The sequence below is a fragment of the Linepithema humile genome, chromosome 2 (genome assembly GCF_040581485.1).
Source record: "Linepithema humile isolate Giens D197 chromosome 2, Lhum_UNIL_v1.0, whole genome shotgun sequence".
Taxonomy (NCBI): Eukaryota; Metazoa; Arthropoda; class Insecta; order Hymenoptera; family Formicidae; genus Linepithema; species Linepithema humile.
In genome coordinates, this window is record NC_090129.1 from 18,391,952 (window position 1) to 18,414,600 (window position 22,649).

General features: G+C 33.8%; 1 protein-coding gene across 12 annotated transcripts in view; it reads left to right on the forward strand.

Annotated features, from left to right (window-relative positions):
• The window catches only part of Gfrl (Glial cell line-derived neurotrophic family receptor-like), a 342,717-nt gene that overhangs the window by 196,010 nt on the left and 124,058 nt on the right, over nt 1-22,649 (forward strand). For all 12 annotated transcript variants that reach the window (XM_067349567.1, XM_067349568.1, XM_067349570.1 and 9 more), the window contains 2 exons: nt 15,407-15,577; nt 18,913-19,060. In XM_067349567.1, coding sequence (XP_067205668.1) covers nt 15,407-15,577; nt 18,913-19,060 — 319 coding nt within the window. The remainder of the gene's footprint in view (nt 1-15,406; nt 15,578-18,912; nt 19,061-22,649) is intronic.

Sequence of the window (22,649 nt, forward strand, 5' to 3'; positions counted from 1 at the left end):
CTAATGTCGATTTGTTCGAAAATAATTTTGAACGTTTTCAGTTTCATCTATAAAAAAAACACATTAGAATGTGCGTCGTTTAATGGTGCTCTTAAAATTATTTCAATTTTATTCTGAGAATAATTTCAGACTTCTCTCTGCTTTTGCTTCTTAAACTTTTCACATGTATTTAATTAAAATAATGAAACACTGCGCATATTTCTGAATGAGAGACTTAAGCCGTAAGTAAGAATAGCTTGGCTTTTTCTCGATAAAACATGTATTGAGTTTTCTTTCGCTGACAACGTGACAATTAGAAGCGATGGGCAGCTGGCGCGCTGGCGGGATTTAACGGCGTCGGGGATAATTTACAGTTCGCGCCGCGATCGTCCGTAACGCGATTTCCATTCGGAGGCGACGAAGGAAAAAGATGCGACTGAGGGCGGCGGACAGACAACGAGGGTGGAAAGAACGAGGTCGTCGACCGTCCCTTCTCGAGTCGTCCTCGTTTTCCCTCTCTCGTTACTGTCGTGTCGCGGCTAGAGATGGAGAACTCAACTTTACACTCTTCGATTTCGTCATTGAATCAATCACCCCCGTGAGAACAATTATACAGTGAAAAGCTTGGTCTTAACTCGCGAACTTAAATAAATCGACCGTGGAGATTTAAAAATGCTCGTCAATGTGACAATTTAACGCGGTGGCAATTATATTTTTGTCACGCAATTACTTTTCACTTTTATTACAAACTAACGAGAAAAATAAAAAGCGAGAGACGCGAATATTTATTATTTCGGACAAGATTTCAATTATATTAATTATATATTATATTAATTATATTATATATAATTATGCTATATGCGTGAATTATTTGAACCAAAATAATAAGTAAATGCTAATGCAACTATAAATTAATAAATTTTTATTCTTATTACGCAGAATTTAAAAATAATGTATTTTAAGATATTTTCTATTTCTTGTGTTATAAAATGATTAGAAGAACGTCAAAGTATTTTATCATCCGTAAATTTTAAAATATTATTATGTTTTCAACCTTTACATATTTCTTTGTGAAAAATTTTGTTTGCTTGTTTAATTAATAAATTACAGTAATTTTGCAAAATTTATCCGCAATCAACGCGAAAACTTGTTAACTAATAGTCACAAAAACACTAATATCACACTTAAAAACCGATTTGGTAAAGCACTTGGATCTGAAGCATCGTCAAGCGATTATAAATTTACTCAGTAATCACTTTGTAGCCAGATCCGCGCGTAACTTGCCATTAGATTATCGTATTATTTCGAATAACAGTGGTATTGAGAGATTTCTCCATCGTTCAAGCCGCTATTTCACGCGGAAAATAACAATTTGTGGAACTGAGTATAATTCGAGATTTACTGAGTTTTTCTTTAAATATTTATTTGACCTATTTTCTTATATGGAGTCTTTATATATTTAAAACATTTTTATCTGAAATTCTATAACCGCATTTAACTTGTATCGACTGCATTTTTGCCAACATTAAAATATATCCTCAAATTTATATCATTATAAAAAAAAAGCGGTATTAATAATAAACTTAGGATTTTCAAAAAAATTTCCTTTCTAGAATAATAGATCTTTGAATCAGAATATCATTAATTAATGACATACATATTTATAACGACGTGTTGAAGTTACGTCGATAATAATTCTAGCACGTGGATTGGTTTTAAATGCTTGACGTAATAAAGTAATATATTTAGCTTTGGCAAAATATAGCAAGTTTAACCTCGTTTTACTTCCACAGTGCAATGTATTGAGATATTTTTAAAATCTCATTTCTTCTCGCTTCTTATTTGTAGAGTAAATAGTAAAATATATATTTTTTGAAAATGTTTATTAATCATAATGCTAAATGCATATAATAACATTGAAAAAGTAAGTGGATATATTGTGAGGGTTTAAGCTAATGTAATGTAATCCCTAATATTATTATAATAATATTGTTAATAATATAACGATGTGTATAAATAAATTCTAATTAACACGGAGATAAATGGCTATCCACTAACTAAATTTTCTGGACTAATTTCATTTACTAATGACAAAAGCCATTTACGCGCGAATTATAGTGAGCTATGATAGTACGGCCATTCGATTGTGCGAGGATATCCGTGCGCGAGAGATCTTCATTTTCTGCATAACGTGATTCATCCTATTTGCGAAATTCTGTTTAGCTTACTACACGCATTCTGTACTTCCTCTTTCGTCAGTCGATATTATTACACACGTATAATTGATGATCATTGTATGACTAATGGATACATGATTATTTGCGAAATTAACCCTTTGCTACATTAAGTGATTACGTTTCCGTTGCAAATAACAGCAATGTTCCTGAGAATATTTAAAAATTTTATCTTTTCTATTAGAAAGGAAATTATTTGTCAAACTTAAGCAAAATTTAAATTTATTTTCCTTTTTAGACCGCGTGTATCCCATTAACACCACGAAATTCGTTGAACGATAATTGTTTTAGAGACAGCACTATCACGATACAAATTGCGTAGCGTGATCAGATTTCAGATTTCCTATAATTACGATGTTATTATCATCAATGAATGTACAAATCAACGGTTTGCATACAAACGGGACTGTATCATGTCTTCCATGTTGTTATTAATTAATCAAAATGTTTTACAATATCTCAAACTACACCAAATTGTTATTGGTTCATCAAAATGTTACTAAGATAGTTTGACATTTGTTACATTTTTAGATTATTTCTCTCTTTCCTCTCTTTTATATTTTAAAGAAAGTAATATAACTAGCTTTAGTTTGGACAGTGCCAAACAGTGCAACTAGGCAGTGTATATTCAACTTATAACAGATAGATCTGTTTATGATTTGTTTTCAAATTTTCCAATTTAAAAAATTCTCTCTTTTTCTGACTGTTTCTTTTTCTCCCTTCTCACTATTTTTTTGCATCAAACTTTATTTTTCTCCGAAATTTCTTCAACTATTTTGCAAGTTCCTTATTTTTGGGAAAAATATACTCATCTAACAACATCATAGACAGAGCAAATCTCGCGGGAAACGAGGTTAAGGTCTGTCCGCGATACTCATCTTGCAAAGTAGCGGGCTGTGAAATAAGGGTTCGCGAATAGGATAGCATTACCGGAACGGCCGGTTCTGCTATGGTTCCGTAGGACGATAATAACGTGCGTGGGAACGCGGCATGTACATCGACAACTTCCGGCTGACCTGTTTTCAGCCCTTTCCGCCGCCGAATTTCAGCTTGGACGGACCACGTCGGAAACCCAACCGAGATCGATATCTCGATACGCGCGTTTATCGGGGGGGCCCGCACTGTTAACAACCAGCCGATCGCAAGCTCCGCAAATGCTCGCGAGTGCATCGAACCCGCACTCTCGGATTTCATCTCCTAGAATCTCAAAGAGCGATTTTTATCTGTTGCTCGAAATCTTCCTGAAAATAATAATAGTTAATGGGACAATTGTTGCTTAAATTTAATATATAAAATCTCCAAGTTGATCCACTGATTAATTCGCGTTTTATTAGCATAAATGCGGTACTTTGCGATAATTAAGACGCGTCATCGATCATACTTTAACGATAAAAATAGCACGGTAAACCGGAAAACGGATTATGGCTACAATGCAAGGAATATGTTGAGGCTCATTGTCCCGGGACGATCATTTACGTCGATAGAGTGTGTAGGTGGATCCGGCATAGTCGATAACATTCATCTTGCGAGCCACTGAAGTGCGAAATAAGGGTCATGTGGATTACGTACCGACGCTATTCACGGTCACTCGGGCGACATTAACGATGTGCACGGAAACACAAGTTATGTCGGCAGCCTATGCGATTTGTATTCCCGTAGTCTCGAGCCGAGTAAATTCACATAACGAGTGGAGAGTTGCAGTATAATGTCTTCTTGCTTTTATCTAGGTATATTCAAAGGGCTTAGAAGCTTTTTGACAAACAAGTCTGTGTGTTATTTTTTACAAACGTATCGTAAAACCATAATTTTGCTGATAATATGAAAGCATTAAGCCGAATGTTACATTAGCAACATAAAACAGCTTAATGAAATAATTGGAAATGTATGCAAACATTTTTTATTGTGGAAATCTATGATAGGTGAACAGAAAACAAATGAGTAAGAAATAATTTGAGGAGAAAGCATAATTAGCTAAATGGAATTTTTTAAATATAACACCATAGAAAATGTCAAACGTATTATTAATATTCGCTAAAAAAACATACGGAAATTAAACAAGAATTAATTATTCTTTTTTTATATCATATTTCATTACGTAATTTAATAAAATGTTTTTATATATATATTTGTATATTTTATTCCGCATTTAATTACAAAATCATATTTATTTACATAATATGTAAAATTAAATTGCGAGCCGCTAGGTCACTAGTCACTAATTACTTAGTAAATTGCTTCAAAGATATTGCATATTTAATTCAATCATTGCAAAGTTAATTGTGAACATGTATAAATAGAATTACAATTGCAGAAAGTAAAAATGTAGGCAATTAAAAAAATTACTGTTATATTAAAACTACGTTAACTGTTCGAAAAAAGTGTAGCTGCGCTAATAAATCTTAATAAATATAGCACTGTGGTTTATTTCTTTTTATTACATGTTCACTGTAAAAAAACATTGGTTTGTAAACGATATGGTGCTTGTCCGTCACAAAAAAAAAGTCAACAGTATTATTCAAAAAACCCGGTTTCAAAAAATATCTGTTTGCATACTTTCTAATAGCCAATAAAAGTAGAAAAAAAAAAAACAATACGGGGTTTCGCGAATATGTAAAAAAAAATCTAGTGTAGCCTAAAAAACTGGCTTGAAATGACGGGAAATGCACTTTTTCAGCCAACATGGCATATTTCGCTCGGCATGATGAACAGATTGCAACGACGATGCGTGTAACACAAGCCCGATCGCGCATCCGCACTAATTTTGCGCAGAATGCTTTCCTCGAAAATTTGATGTTTTGAATGAAACTTTGACGAGAGAGAGAGAGATTATTTTTCGCGAAAACTGTGTACTATTTGATGAAGTCTCGATAAATCATTAACGACATTTGAACTCAAAAAATGTTATAGGAATGATGCAACAATTATACCGTCATAATAATAATAATGAAATATTAGCGAAAAAAATGTCTTTATAGATTCGTTTTTTGCCGTGTAAAACATAAATTGCGTGAAATTGAAGTTCAATGTTTGAAATATCTTCAATACAGATTTTATTTACTTGCTTATGGCGAGGCAAGACCTGGAAAGGTTCCGAATGTTACAGAATATTCCAGATTTTCACCAAATGACATATAAATTAGACATTTCCGTTGATAAATAGACTCCATGCCTATCTGCTGAGTCAAAAGGAAAAAAAAGATGTGCGATCTTTTATGGTAGTCCGCTGGTCGGAAAAATCTTCCGCAGTGTTGCACGGATAAATCCGAAAGGAGCTCCAGGGAGCGGGCGACATCCCGGCTCGTATAAGGTGGCTGGGGGTTGCGCGAAAGGGGCTCTGCCGTAGGAATGTGTACACATTGACGCTTCCACAGAGCCGGAAATCCCCGGACCGACTAGCAGCCATTCCCTTCGGCTGTGCCAAGGCAGCCGGTTAGCCGCCGCGGGCTGTCAAGCGCACAACCTAGATCGAGTCCAAAGGCGCGTTTGGACCACTCAGGAGATTTCGGTCCAGTTCCAAAGTGTAGGTCGTATCGCTCTTCTTGAACCGCGCGTTCGTCGTTGCAAGTACAGCTAGACACACAACAACGACGGCACCGGTGCCGGGAATCACTGTTGCTGACTTGCGGCTAACCGCACGGCCGATCGCATTTTATCGTGAAATTTTGCCACTTTGCTGATACTTGTGAGTAGATGTTGCGATTTTCGAGAAAGTGGTGAGGTGACATAACAGTGAAAATTTTCAGAAAAGATGTAGAAATGTTTGTGTGGAGTCAGTAATGGAATGTGATATTAAATTGAATTGCTTCTATTTTGAGATTTTCAAAAATTGACACAAAATACATCAGAATATATTAGCTTCAAATTATATTTTATTAGTAAATAACATTAAAAACTATAAAAAAATAAAATATTATTATGAAAGGATATTAAACATTTTCCTTTGACAAAATGTTATCGAAAATTTTAGGAAAGCAAGAAGATTCTTTTAAAGTTAAATCTCTCTTATTGGAAATCCTTATCTTGATGAGAATAAAATCAAATTGAAGAATATTTAAATAATTATCCCATAAAAATTATAAAATATTTGCAATAAATTAATTTTAATAATTTTGTGCTTTTATATATAATTTATTTATATTATCTACTTTGAAAAGTGAATAGCTTCAAAAACCATTTTCGTAAACTAATGTTATATATTATATATTTCTCTTGTTTGAATTTTTTGAATACGATGAGGCTTGTAATAAATATTTGTCACTTCGTACAAATGAAATTTGTCACATTGTAGAAGAAAGCGTTATTGTGTCGATCTATATAGACAAAAATATACATTTTTTAAAGATTTTTTAGTTAAACTTGCTCAAATTCTTTGCAACGACGAATTCAGAGCAACGACTATATAACAGAATACATCACATACTCTGTCCTGAATTTTTACATATAAACTGATTTTTTAAACATACAGAGCTATTTTTTCTCTGGAAAAAAGACACGTTGATCACAAATAGCCACTATAACAATCGACATGTTAATTTAAAAAAAATGCATGGTTAACACTCGCATAATTTATAAATTGAGGCTTAAAATAAATTACATATAGTTTTGATAGAAAGTAATTTTTCAATAATTTTAAAATTAATTTAAAAAGAAAAATCTGTTTTAAACAACAATAATAATTTGACAAAATTGATTGAAAAGAAACATTATTTATAACATTTAAACTAATTGTGCCAATTATCTTCATAACAAATAAAATATTTAAAATCTAAAGTTTATTTAAATAAAGAAAAATTTATTTGCATTTAGTTGTATTTATTAAATCTGATTAATTGCTCGAGCGTTACACAATTTTTTAATTTACCTACGTTTAAATTTTTGCATGAAAAGCATCGACTTCAAATGGGCCATAGAATATTTTCTTTGGTGAACGTAAGCTTTATGAAATGTCTGCTATATTTCGCTCGTGGCAGCGTAAAGTTCCAGCACTGAACCTGTGCAAACACTATTTTTCAGTATTAAAATACCAACCAGGATTGCATTAATAAATATACAAGTAAAATGCGACGCATGGCGTCGCTTAATATTTGCCTCTCACTTATTTACAAACGGAACAGAAGGGATGCTTGTTGCATCGTTTCCATGGCCAGCGAGTAGTTATTGTAGAATATATTCAACGCAGTGGTGATATTTCAAATTGCGGAGGCAATACGGCGGCCCGTGCAAGCGTCGGATCATAAATAAAACCACTCGCACTGCCTTGTGTTTCGCTGAAAATATCGAGAAAGATTATATTATGAAGGAATGTTTCTCTGATTGCGCCGTAGAAAATAAAACAGGCTGTTTTGTATTCAAACAAATAATTAATATTTAGGGAAACGAAATCGTATCGGTGACGATTACATAGCACGGATCAATCGGATCTTAAATATAATTGTCTACTTGAATTATTCATCTTCTCGATTTATCTCAAGGAAGTAATTGACGAAAATAGCAGACTGATTTATCCCGAATAATTAACGAGTGTCTTTCCTTAATTGTTGACATTTAACTTCCTTGATTTCTCATTTGCAAATAATGCTATTTTAAATCTCTTCTTTAAATTATCTTTTCTAAATATTCTACAAAAGTTTGAACGCTTCAAAATTTTAATTGGCACAGTAGCACAAAATTTTATCAATTTTGATTGATAAATATATTAATGTCAAATATACAAAAGTTAATTAAGATCAAATTTTTGAGTAAACTGAAATGCAAATCCTTTAAAATTTGATAGACTTATATCACTTTTAAAATAAATGGCTCGTATAAAGCAAAAAAGAGATATTCTATTTGTAGAAATATTTTTCTTGATAAAATAATGTATAATATAAGATACTTACATAAATATAACATGTTTTTAAATTTTATAATAAATTTAAAAAGCTATACATTTTTATTTTTTTAAAAAAACTAAATTTGCAAATCTACTTCTGCGATAATAACTGTATATTTAAAGCAAATAATTTATAGATTAATCATAAATTCCTTTACAAAATTTTTTAGAAGAGCGTTAATATAATTTTTTTTCTACTTTTATAAATTTATTGGAATACAATATATGTCTGTAGAATTTTTTCGCTGCAATTATACATATATATACATTAGATTAAATTATGTATAATATATAGCTATCAACGCTTGGTTTTTTCTCAGTTTTTTCCGGTAAAATGTACAGAAGGTCTCATTAATATGTGTGTCATTACTATTTTAAGTATGACATTATGGGAATTCTCGCTGTTCGTTTTCATTTCGTTTATTCTCGAGTACATTTTATATTAAATAAATCAGTCTCACCGGTGATACTGGATTATCTGACAGCTCAATGTAACTTGAACGCTCATAAAACACTCATAAATCGCATCTCGTATACATGCAGACGTGAAACAAATTAAAAGTATATCAAGAGTGATGGATCAGGTTGTTTTTAAGAGTTAAATTACTGGCAGAACGAACATATGCAGTGTAATTATTTCACTTGGGACTGCAAAAAAAGAAAAATATAAGCGTTAACGTACGTTTGGTCTTAATATTAACTTTTGTATATTCGACATATATTTATCAATAAAAATTGATAAAATTTTGTGTATACTGGACCAATTAAAATTTGGAAGTGTTTAACTGGTTTAACTGAAACTAGATTCACTAATTACCATAGAACATGCTTGCAGAAATTTTGGCCGGGGAGACATTTTCTCTACATGCTGATTTGGATTCGAGGTTGCTTTATCGATGATCAAACGGTAGTTGGTTTGCCGACTGTTATCTAGCTAGTAATCTAATGAGCTAGAATACGAGTAACGTCGGAGCGCGCTCCGATTTTACATTTAATCAGGTCGTCGAACGCGACGTGAGAAGGCGATCTCAACCGTGCATAATCAAACGTATGTATGCAGGTTAATTTGCATGCAGAACTGAATTACAGACGTAAATAATCCGCGACGTCACACGATATCGACCGATATCGAGCATATCGTCATTATAAATTAATAAATATCACCATGTGCACACCTTGTGAAATCAAAAAGGAAATTATGAAATTGCTCAGTTGATTAATTTTAATAAGCTATTGTTTAATTATGCGGTAATTTGCAGTCTGATTAAAGAAATGTTTATATACATATAGTAATTTAAATAGATATTAATTGCTAATATGGACTGTTTTTGTGGTTGTTTATCGTTATTTCCATATTCGTCAAAAGAATAAACAATTATTGAGATAATTAAAAAATCCGGATGTAGGAATATAATTTATTACGGAATTTAATTATCAAAGTGATTAAAACAGGCCCTATCAGAGCAGTCCAAAACAATTTATATGCAATAACTATTTATTATTAATATAATTATACTCTAATTAATTATTAGACCGATACAGTTTCAAACATAAATGTATTTTAAATTTTTTTTATCATTTTGTGTTGTGCACAAACTTTTCAGTGCGTTTTTCTGCATACTATACTTTTATATTTGTTTTATAAATAACGTGAAAAAGAAAAGGAAGAAAAGATTTCAATCCATAATAGAAGAATTTCCTAGAGTTTTGCGCTTAAATTTCGATATCGAAATGCAATCGACGAGTCACCACCCGTAACTCTGCGTTCCGTAAAGAGAGCTTAGAGTGTAATTTTCTCCGGAAATGGGGAACGGGGAGCAATTGATAGGGGAAAGGGTTGTAGACAAATTTTCAATTTAGAAACGGCGAATAGCGCGCCGCCCATGTTTTTGCACGAATTCCATTTACGCTTCCACCCTAAAACAAATAATTTCAAGATAGAGAGAATTAAGGCACATGTAGATGATAGAAACACACTCGCAATGGTAGAAGATTTTATAAATTTTGTATTTTTTATTATTTTTCCTTACTTTGATTAGTTTTCTCTACTTGCTGAATTCTTATTACGTTTATTATATCACTTTTTGCAACAAATTATACTGAACTTTGCATTTATCGCATCTGGAAATATTTATATAAGATGATTATAGCAACCTGTTGATGGTGGCGCTTTATATGGGAAATTATGAATATGGCGCTTTTATTTTAACATTAGGGATTATACAAATTTTGCAATCTTGCGTCACTCTCTTGGTGAAACTTTTTGCAAAGAGCGAGCAATGTGATGGCCATTACCAAGGGAGCCAAGGGAAATTCTTGACCCAGTACTTTCGCGAGAGTTGGAAAGGCTGCGTGGTCTGAGTGGACTTTGAAATCCAGCGTCATCAGGCTACGCGAGTTTTTGAGTGAGCAGCTGCTACTCGTCGTTGTTTAGCATCGCTAATGTTGGAAAAGTAGCCACTTTCCCCGACAGTGGATCCTTTTTAATTCATTAATTCACGTTTGCGAGCGGCTTCCCTCATGCAAACTTAATGATCGGCTTATTGTAGTTGTAACGATTCCACCAGAGCACCATTCTGCGTGACAACTTTGTCTTCTCTTTTACGTTTCAAAGAACTTTCAAAGATTTTCAGTCATTATTTATTCACACATTTTCATAAGAGTAGAAATGTTTTCCTAGAAACAGAATTATTTAACAAAATTGTGAATTACGAAAGCGTTTCTTGAAAAATAGAAATAATCCCTAAGGTTAACTCACCAATTTTTCGATTTTATGACGCTTGTTTGAAACGACACAAGCCATTCACACCCTCCTTAACTGTCAATCGTGGTGTCGTTTATTCTCCCAAAAGCCCAGCTCGAAAAAAAAAGGACGAGCACCCACCGCGCGATAAGGCGGGTGGCGATAGAGAGCGCGGGAAGGGGAGTGTTGGTTGTACAGGGCTGACAGAAGGATAGCATTGTTCGGAAGTACAATGTACGTTGTTATGCCAAAGCGGCATGCACGACCCTCGAGCACAATAGTTGCCGGTACGAGAGGAAGATAGCGCGAGCCTAGCGAAGAGAGAATACGCGTCGTCAGTTTCGGCGTAGAGACTGCAACTTTCCCGGCTGTTCTCGTTCTCTCCCTCTCTCACTTACTGGCACACTTTTTTCCGATACTGTTTTTTCCCATCCATGAATTATGGCTCACGGTAGAACGATTCTGGAGCGCCCGCGCTTTTTATGGAACCGCGGCGCCGTTCATCACCGCAGGATGTTCTCGAATACACATCCCGATAATTAAAGCGGAGCAGGACCTCGCGGGACGAGTCGTGCCTTATTTATTTCGAGCATTGTTTCGAACAAGAAATTTTCGTTTCGCTTTTTAACTTTTGCGCGATGACTGGAATGATGTATGCACCCGATTGAGAAAGGTGTACGTAAGAAAAATTAATTAATTATTTCGAAGCGTAATTGTGAAAAACGTATTATGTGAGAGAACACATAATGTTGATCTTAGTATGTATTGTATTATTCGAGAGGATCTGACGAGACAGTAAACAATAAACAATTTTTCAATTGTCCGGGTTTTGTCGATTAGCTTTAAATAATAATATAATAAAGATCAACGCGCGACGAGAGTTCACGCATTACTAGTCGTTGCAACAAATGTGCAAAGCGATAAATGCATATATTTAAAAACGTGTAATTTATGTCCAACTTGTAAGTCATTATAATGTATGATGCAATGTATTGCGATAATTTTTGTTTGTAATTATTACAGCTTCGAAAGCACAAACGCGTCAGAAACAGAAGCATGTATGTGCCTGCAAGTGATAGTCGAGCGCCGAATTCAAAGTTTCTCGCATATTTTCTCATTCTCGCTGCACACACGAATGAAAAGTCCATTTTCCGACTTTTTTGGCGGTCGATAGTTTGTTTACCTTGTTTCAACTTTTTTTTTTACATTCGTACTTTCCATCTCGATGTGCGTGCATAATGCACATTTGCGTTAATGGGTATGCATTTTGCGAAATTTACCAGCAATTTGTAGAAGAATACTGTAAAAATTTGTAAATAGCAGGTATTAACTTAATGTTAAAAATTAGTATAGCAGTCTGATAACGAAATATATATATTTCTACGATTTAATTAAATTTTTTAAATACTTTTTTCTTGTGATTTATTTAAATGTCTTTTGCTATTAATATTTTAATTGATTAATTATTTTTTGCCAGCTATTTTCTTTTCAGCGGTATAATGGATTAGCATTTTGGTTGAAAACATTCTCTCGACCATCATATTTCATTTCGCTTGTTGCTATTTACGCAGTAGTCGTATTTCATCGTATTATGGGACTCTTTATTTTGACACATCTCTGATTATTTATATTATACTAATAAAAATTGGTGTAAATGCGATATGTTTACAGAAATATAAATATATACCGAGTCACGGAACAACATCTATTTGCAGTTGTACAGAGAAATAGCGTTAATATTATTTTTATTACTAATGTAATATTTTATTTTAGAGAAATTTTTTTATTTGCAGTTATTACAGTTCCTCGTAAATAGTTTATGTAATACAATATTTGATTTTATATGATTGTTACAAATAATTACCTAATTAGTTTCTTACGAAACTGCGAAGAAGCAGTGATTATAAAGATTAACAAGAAATAGAAACCAAAATAATTATTTAAACTAATAACAAATTATTAATGAAGAAAAAGATAGAAAATTAAAAAGTAGAAATTGATTTAAATTTCAAAATATTTATACATATTTTGTTACAAATAATAAAATACTTAAAACTGTCATTATTCCAATTCAGTTATGTTAAAATTATTATAGAATTATTCTCTTTATTTTTTAATTATGTTTATTTTTTATCTTTTTCTATAAAACTGCACATACGTATTTTGGTTGAAAATATTATTAAACTTTTACTGTTCTCCATTAATTTTTTATATGATTAATACTATTTACGAGTAATACTTTGGAAATTATTTAAGCCCATTGGTTTTTATTTATTCTCAAATCAATTTCTGTATAGATTTTATAGACTTTAATTTTTAAATATTAATTAGCGGATTTCTTAGACAAAAGTTCCCGACTTTTTATTTTTGCGCGTCGGAAATCGTGCAATCAGCCCCATTTGTGGAAGATCGATGTAAGTTAGTATTCCTTTCGAGAAGACTTGGAACAGCTGACCCAGTGAGAGATTACTCTTCTGTCACAATATTAACCCTTGAAACTTCTCACTGAAACTTTTTTTTGTAACTTTCAAACTACTGGAGATATTCCTTTTTGAGCGTCCTGCTTCGTGTTTAATGAAGGAACGTAGGGTGCAAGAACAAAATGGTTGAACATTGGAACCGGCAGAATGAATTGAAGAGGGACGAAGAAGCAGCAGGTGATAACATTAGAATGAAATTGAAACTTTTGCGCTGCTGCTCCGTCATTTTTCTGTCTGACATTCGACGACGACGTCGACGGTGACGCAGACATCTGGATTCATTACTTATAATCTGGCACCGCTCGGTTATTACGAAACTTACGGTGTCTCGAGATAGTAATTAAGGCGCCCTCTCTCGCTTCCATTCTTTCTCCGAACGACGTTGTACTAATTAAGCCGCGAGCTGGGATCTTGAATGAAGCTTAAGCCGGCTTTAAAAGAAAACGTTTAGGGCATCGAAATTATCTCAATCGCATCAGGAAAGATGGTACTTTATGAAAAATTATTAAAGGTGTTAGAAAAAGAATCTACATATTATCTATCGATAATCATCAATTAAATCGTACGGTAAACTTTAAATTGTGATTAAAGATTCTTGCCGAAATATAGTAATTATAATAAGATGAAAATAAAAAAAGTAATTATACATGTGCGCATTAAGAAAAGATTTATATATGCAAGTAACATTTTATTAAAAAGTGAAAATTTCTTTTGTGATATTAATATGATTATAAATCTCTACTTTGTGAAAATATTCTTTGAAATCCAAGTTTCAGAATTTTATACAGTACTTTGTAACATTTTATATGCAAGATTTTGCCAACCTTATATACGTATGTCTGCATTATGCATTATAAATCTACGAGACATAAGAATGTCGACAATGATAAATAAATTAGGCGAACCACGTCGCAAATGTTGTGTAATAATGGCATACATTAATGTCATTGTCTCGTTGCGGCGTGATTAATGCGCGAACGTGTGCTATGGCAAATAATTATTGCTATTACTTTACAACATGGCACTCTCCATGTTGTTGATAAATTCACTTACGTATTGCATAATAACTTTTGTCTGGATTTCGCGATTATTTTGAATTCGATATCGGCCATGCAGTGCCATTTGATATCAATCATGTTGCCTACAAATTAACCTTTCACGTCAAATTATAATTTATAATTATTATTTTAATAATGTAATATGTTTTTTGTCACGTTTAATATGTTTTCAAAAATATCAACACAACTTTTTTAATTTTATATTTATAATTATTTTGTCACGCATGCATTTCTAGATGCAAAGAGAACATAATCGCGTCTAATTCTAATAATGTATTGTATATTTTTTATATTTTTTTTGTCATATGAAATAATATATCTTATCATATCTATAGATGTGATATTTATATAAATTATTGTTATAATATTATTATATATTTAATTATTTTATGCAATATTACATTTGATCCGATTTTGTGTATATACGTGTGTACGTAAATGTATATTATTTGTTGTTTCATTTTAATATAATTATTGGTAACAGCTTAACGAATTATTCGTGCGCTCCATGATTTTCGATTGTTGTCGACGAGAACGGCTGGATCAACATCGAAACAGGGGCGAATGAGAGTGGCTATCGATGGAGAAATTAATCGCTCCACGGAGATCTCGCGTCAACGCGTTTTATAACAATCTGCAGGACGGATTCACTCTCAAAAATAATATCCACGCGAGAATGCGTTATCGCATTGGCAGTTTTTCGCGCTCGCACTCGCGGTTTAAAGCTTTTGTATGTCAATTAATATAAGGGCGTAAGTGTAGCGCATAAGCCTCTTAATAGATAAAATATTTGGCTTACCTAAATATATCGACAATAAAGAATCAGTAAAAATCAAAATTGCAGTTCTCGTTTTGTGTAAATCGAACAATGTGACAGCTCATAGTTAGCTCTACGTTGTTCGCGAAGTTTATATATTATATTGTCGTGCTAATTCTCATACGCAATGGCCGCTGTCACGTGGCAAAATTTGCACTTGCGATTTGTCATTCCGGTTGAAACATCGCTGTATATCGCTCTAATAATAATTTCCTGATTACAGTGGCTTGCTCGACGGTGACGGTGACTAAGTGTCGGGCTGCTCTACGCACCCTGCAGGCTTTCACTTTCTTCCGACCGACGTGCCTCTGCAGGGAGCCGCATGTCGATCCGGACTGCAACAGCTTCCTGACCTTCCTGTTCGACCATCCGTGCGACCTCGTGGAATTGAAAGGTGAGGATGTCCATTGAAATGAAATGAAATTAATTCTAAGTTATACACTGTGCATTACTCCACAAAGAATAGAGGTTATCAGACGCATAAAATTGAGCAGTTTTCAAACTGTTGAAATTTGGCAAAAAAGAAAACAACTTGAAGTTTGTACTTCTACGTGCTTTAGGCTGTTTTTTGGAAATTTTATTTTTATAATTCTGAAAAAAAGACACATTGTTTTGTTCCTTAAAAGTACGTTTTTTCAATATTTGCAGCTTGATAAAAAATGTTTTCTCCAAAAATTTGACAAATATCAAAAACTACAACATTTTATTTACCTACGTTTTTTAAAATATTGCCACAATTTTTTTTTGGTCGAGTTACGCGATTTTAAAACCGATCTTATATTTTGTGAAAAATGATATTTACCGCCGGAATCAGTATTAGTCTAAAAAACACACATTCAATTTTTTTTTGGCATCAAAAGTGTAAAGATAAAAAAATTCTCAAAAAATGATTTAAAGCGCGTGAAGGTTTCAAGCTTAAAAATGTTCAATTTTTTGTCTGCGGTGAATTTTTTCGCCGAATTACAGTGGTTTGAAAATTTTAAGCGCCTGAACATCTCGACGCGGCAGGTAGATCAGTGCAACCGAATGGCTGAAAGCACCATGATTTTTCTGCACGTAGTGCAGAACGATGCGCCATTAGTACGCGCGAATGCATTAGTGTATCGTGCATGTGTTGAAGTCACCGTGCACTCAATCATTTGCCAAACAAAAAATAGAATGTTTTTTTTTTTTAATTTCAACCATTTTCGTTGTCTATTTTTAGTTCTTTGATTTTCCGATATATCTGATAATTTATCATCTGATGCTACTAATGAACCGAGATTTCTATATGGGTGTCATTCCTCGGCAATATTTAGAATTGTGTGAAAATTTGATCGTATTATTATCTTGGAAAATGCATAAATCAATTCTATATTCAGCTGTAAATCGGTCGCAAATAACGTCATAAAAAATGCGCGATTTTATAACCGGCATAGAATGAGATGACGGTGGGTGCAATTCAAACGTTTCTCTGAAGGGCGAAACAAAAGCCTGGCGGTATCTTTGGTTCCTGCCGTTCTATATAATTTCGCTCTTACGGACTTTATTGTTGATTTTCCGAGGACTTGCTCATCCGCGCCACCGAGTCTTTTGAGCTTTTCCAAATGATTCACGGATAATTCCCTGATGCGCTTCTTTTCACTCGCTTCATTTCCTCGTCTATATCTTGCTCCTTTTTTTGCATCTTCCATCTCCGCCCCCGTCTCGAAGAAAATGGTTGTCTTCAAGAAAGCTCTTTAGAGTTCAAATATCAATGGTCGGATTACCTTTAGGTTCAGTAGACGGATCGATAGTTTGTTGTATTGACGGTTTATTTGCTTACTGTAATATTCTCTAAGGCCGACTTTATAATTCTCAGAACGGAATCCAAGATAAAAATCTATTTATAATTTCATATAATATCATACAAAGAAATCTGGATATATGCAAAATGCATATCACTAATATATATTTTGGTGCATGCTTGGTGGAAAATAGAAAAAGGTATTTCAATTTAAATGCTTTTTATACATTACATTTTTTATAAATTATTATATCATAATACATAACATTGTGAACAGAATTTTATTTCAAATTCTGCTACAAGTAATGTGGATCGTTTAAAGCGAGCTTAACTTACACAGCTTTGTTTCACCTATGTTTTATTCCATCTATAATATTACCGCAAATTGTTATAGAATTATAAAACAGCAGGAATGTCTTTTTTATATTCAGAGCAAGCTAATTTTATCAAATGTTATTTTAATGCCCGTCCATTCAACCAATATCGATTAAATTAAAATAAAAATTGGGACACGCTATGCTGACCATTGTAGATTGACATCTAGCGCTTATTAAGCTAAATCGCAGACATGCAAAGAGGCGTGAGTATAATTCGACGAGGTAATAAGTCTCACAATTAGGCCACTCCGGATCGCGGCTTAATTACATTTATCCTGCCGAAAGCCGGTCATACGGGAGCGCAGCGGATAATGGAAACCCCCGCTGCGCACCCGGCGCCGGCTACGAAACCAGGAAGCTTCGGCACTTAATGAGATTAAATTTGCTCCCGTGCCTCGCAAAAGGAAACGGAAGCAGGAAGCCGGCTGTAAAAATAAAAACCAGCCCGCAAATCGCAGGCTATATTGAATGTGTGTGTGCGTCAAGTGATACGGGTCAAGCGATAGATTTTTTAAAGCACTAAAGCATTTGATATGGCTATATTGGACGATTTTTAAAGTCAGAATAATATAAAAGTTATAAAGATTTTCAAGAGTCTTTTTATACGTTTTTTTTTTCTAAAATTTTCTCAAAATTTTATTTCTGCGACTGCATTAATTTTTCTACATAAAACCAGAAATTTCAAGAATAAAGCTATGAGTTAGATATTGCTGTACATAAAAACTTTCCGATTCGTTGTCGTTCCAAAATACGCTTTCCGACATAAACTTTAAACGCGGGTGGAATAAACCGCGATAAAAGTGACGATACAAATCGACCGCGAGAAGAGATAGCCGTACTTATCATCGACCGATCGCGTTCGATTTGACGGGGTGCAAATATAGAGCGGGGTCTGGCAATAAAATAAAGAACGACGTAGAGGGGAAGAGAAGAGAGTGGCCGGTCAGCAAGTTATTTCTTTACTTTCTCGACAAGGGGTGGATTAAAAAGGAAACGCGCATCGATAATACGCAAACAAACGTATCGTATTTTGATAGCACAAATAAGTTTACAATTGTTTAAAAAAATAATTTAAGATTCGTCGATAGAAAACAGAAAATTGTGAGAATAATTTCGGGAAAACAAAGAACTCTCGATAAGTTTTTCTTTCAATAAAGGAGCATGATTGAATTTTTATTTAGTTATTGAAATTGATGTTTTTTACCGTGAGAAAACCTTATGGAGTGAATTGTTCATGGATAAATTGCTGTTTTGTTTTTCTTTCTTTCTTTTCTCTCCCTCTTCTCGTTGCTCCGTTCGCGCATTGTACTTGGCGTTGGAATTTTGATCAATAATAAAGTTCCAAGTAAGCTGGAATGCGTGATGTTTTGATTCTGTGACTAAGAAATTCCAATCCCCGCGGAAGTGGGGGAAGTAATATAAATAAGGAACATAAGTAGCTCCGGAGTTAGTATGTGTGTTGGTTGTCGAACGGACGGAGTGGTAGCTTCATCTCGCGTCATACACGCTATTAATTCTTTACTCTTTCACAGTGTTAATTTGAATTTTATCTTTTGCTTATTTCCTCCGAAATAAATATGTTTACAGACAAGGATCCATACCCGATAATAGACGCATTGCCGACGTGCAATCATGCACACAGTGTTTGTGCGCGCGAAAAGTCTTGCAGTCAGATCTTCAAGAACTTCAAGACCAACTGCAAGATTGAAGAGGGCCAGTGCAGAATGGAGAATCGGTGAGTGAATCAACAATTTTATTTGCTCTTTATTCTGCTTTTTGTTTATTAATCCATCATGGTGCTGTATAATTGCTGGACCGTGATATTATGAAAATAAAGTAAACCCCGGATGCATTTGAGTAAATATGATCGAAAAATTAAATTCTGTATTACTATAATCAAATGGCATGAGTGTTTATTTTGAAATGGAGAGATGTATGGGGAGGAAGATTTATTATTGAGAATCAGTGAGCAAAACATGAATTTATTTATTTTCTTTTGCTCATCTTCCGCATATTAATCTACGATGTAACAGCATTGTTACTCCATGATATTACATGTTTATTTAATATAAAATGTTATACATTTAAACAAATATAAATGGAATAGTTTATTTTATACTCTGTAACAAAGTGGCATGATAAATTGTCATTTTTCGAGAGAGAAAAAGATTAAAATAGGATTTTATGATTATACGATAAATTTATTTCGTTATAAATATAGAATATGAAATCATATGAAATCATATTGTATTGAAAACTAACTTTGTTGGAACGGAAAAAAATAGCATTATTTATGAAAAGAATTTTGCGACAATTTTGGCATACAAGAAATTTTCGTTGACTATTGAAGAATTTTCCACGATAGTGCAGCGCAATTTTCACTTTGGTGCAAAGTTGTCCCTGTCGGGGATACAGTTTAATCCCCTTCTATCGTAGATTTCTGGTCTAAAATCCGTGCAATGAAATTAGTAACGCTTCAGTTAGTTAAAGTAGCTTGCCGCGAAAATTAGTCGCATCAGCAACGATAAATAATTCGAACGGCATTTTGGGAGCGCTAGCGAAGACAAACGGCGCGCCGATGGGCGCGCGGTTAATTAATTGTTTGCATGTAATTAACTCATAGGAACAAAGTGGGAGACTTGTCGCGCGGAAATCGACGGTAAATTACGTTTCCTGGTTGTGTAGTTTTAAAAGTTTGCGCACATTGTGCGCTGCGCTATCTCGTTTTATCTCGCCGCGGAATTTCCGCGGCCACTTTGTCCCGGTCCCATTAAACCCCGAGATACGAGAGCTTCTCTAGTCTAGGATCGTAACTTCGTCGAGTTAATGCCGAGGCCGGAGCTTTGCAAACTTTCGAGATCGACTGCGATGTATCTAAGAACGAGGCCAAAATTACAACCTGTCGAAACACGGACTTATCAAATTGTCACTTTTCCAAACAATGAGAGAATCTTAAAGAACAATTCTTTTATTAAAAAATCAAAACATTGGATAACTTTAATATTTTCACGAGATTTTTTTATTGCAAATTGATATAAGAACAAAGGTATTTCTTAAAGAAAAAATTTGGTGCGTAACAATATTAATTAAGAAGTTTAATGATTAAAGCGTTTTGGCAAATTAAATTTCAAGAATATAGATAAAGAATAGAACCTCGAATTCTTAATTCTTTTCAAATTAACTTTACTTTGTCACATCTGATTTTATGATAGTAAATTTGGTAAATGTGCTGCTTTAAAACTTGCGGCCAGTACTTTAGAAGCACGAAGGATGCGAGCAATATATCACTCCGTTTTCCTGAATGACAGTCGCCTCTCCGTTTTCGCAGTAAAGTCATTAACGGCGCGCGCGCGTATACGCACTTTTAATTATGTGAGTTCTCCGACTGTTATTCGAAAGTTTACGACTGATCCTTCGTAACGCGAAATAACCTCATCTTCCTTTTATTGTTCTTATATTTCTTTGTGCAGAATGTCGCTTAGTTATCGTCATTCATTTCTTCTTAAACTGACTCTAACTTCAGATTTCGAGTATTAATTACTTATTTAAGAATATTCGAAAACAAATATTAAATATTTTTTATCAAACAATTAATAAAAAGTTTGTGTAAATGTGACTGCAAAAGATTTTTGTTTGTAAGCTTTTTACTATTCTCAAAAATTTTAATAGAAACATACACAAAATTGCGTACGCTAAAATTGTTTACTTTTTATTTTTCTTATTAGAAAATTAATTTATTAACATAATATAACATACACATTTTTTCTGTGATATATTTATCAGATAAATACGTATAAGCCGTTACAAAACAATAAATGTTACCTTTGCTAATTCCACGTATTCCAACTAATTAAAAGTTAAATCACATATCGGTCTTTGATTCTCTAAAGTCGTCGCGTTCTCGTTTTCGCGAAACGTCAATAAACTAATTTCCGTTAAAGCAGCGCGCGCAAATTAGTTTATTAACCGTGCAAAGAGGCGACACGACCGACGTCGCCGGCGCTAAAATCACTGGATCGAAAGTATCGTGGGAAAACGTCGGACTATATTCGCGGAAGTAGGTAGTCGACGGGCGCACGTTGCATGCAACGTTGTATAATTTTCTTCGTAGAAACGTATTAGCTCGCTACACTGCCCCCAACATTTTTATCACTTTGCGATCCTCGAAGTGAAGAAAGGAACAGCATATATGGGTCAGTTCAATCAATTTAGTTTTACGGAAACAATGCGAAAAAATGATAAAGTTTTTATGTAGAGTGACGTAAACTTATGCAAATATAGTTGTCGTGAAATGGTACGTCAAATCTACTTAAAATTAATTCAGAGATAAACTTTCGTCAACGTTATCGTATCTTAATTCAAAATCGAAGCTTCTCAACATGCAGTTATCCTGCAAACTATTTTTTCCAGTTTTAACTTGATTCGTCATGAAAGAAAGCGCGCGTCCTTTCAGAAATTTTACAGCACATTTTGAGTTTCATAACATGTAGCATATTTGCAAATAATTAAACCTGCGCATTATTAATTCAGATAGAGTTGCATTATACTGCTCATATTCTTTGCCTCAATGCTTGTTTCTTTTCTTGCTGCAAAATGAAGTCGACCTCTAGGAAGCGTAGCCTGTGGTTTTTACGGCGAGCATTAATTAAATTAACGGGATCATTTATTGTGGCCTCTTGGCTTGGCCGAGGATTTGTATCTCCGTAAATCCGCGTAAACTGCCCGAAGAACGACTTTGTGGCATGTTTCGCGTCTTTATGAAATGATTAGATGGTTACCAGAAATATGCATCTCAGACATTACGCCTTTAATATTTAATTATAATTTTAGTGCAACGCATAAAATGTGTTTACTGGACTAGTTGCTGATTCGTAATAAAGAAAAACAACAAGAATTGGAGAGAAATTAGAAAAAGATACAGAGATTAGAGTATACGGGAGTAATATTTAATGAACGTCGACGATAGTTGAGTAGCGAGTGGTTGAGTGCCATGAAATAATAACATACTTTCGTAAGTCGCGTCACGGAGGTGGTTCTGCAAATTCCGAAGAAATCCGTAAAGTTCCTAGGGCCTCTCTCTTTCTCTCGCCGCGATAGTGTTCTCCTTATCCGTAATAACATTGAAATTCAATCCGTCGTACCTCCCGATAAAAGTAAACCTCGCCGATGAAGTTCTTCGATCATCGGTCTTTATCCGTGTTCCCATTTTCCTTTAATCTGCGACCTCGAGATTGAGTAAGACGGTGAATCCGCCGATCGATACCGTTCGTTACCGTTCTTCTGTATTTTTTAAGCAGATCCATCGGTTATTCAACTTTACTATG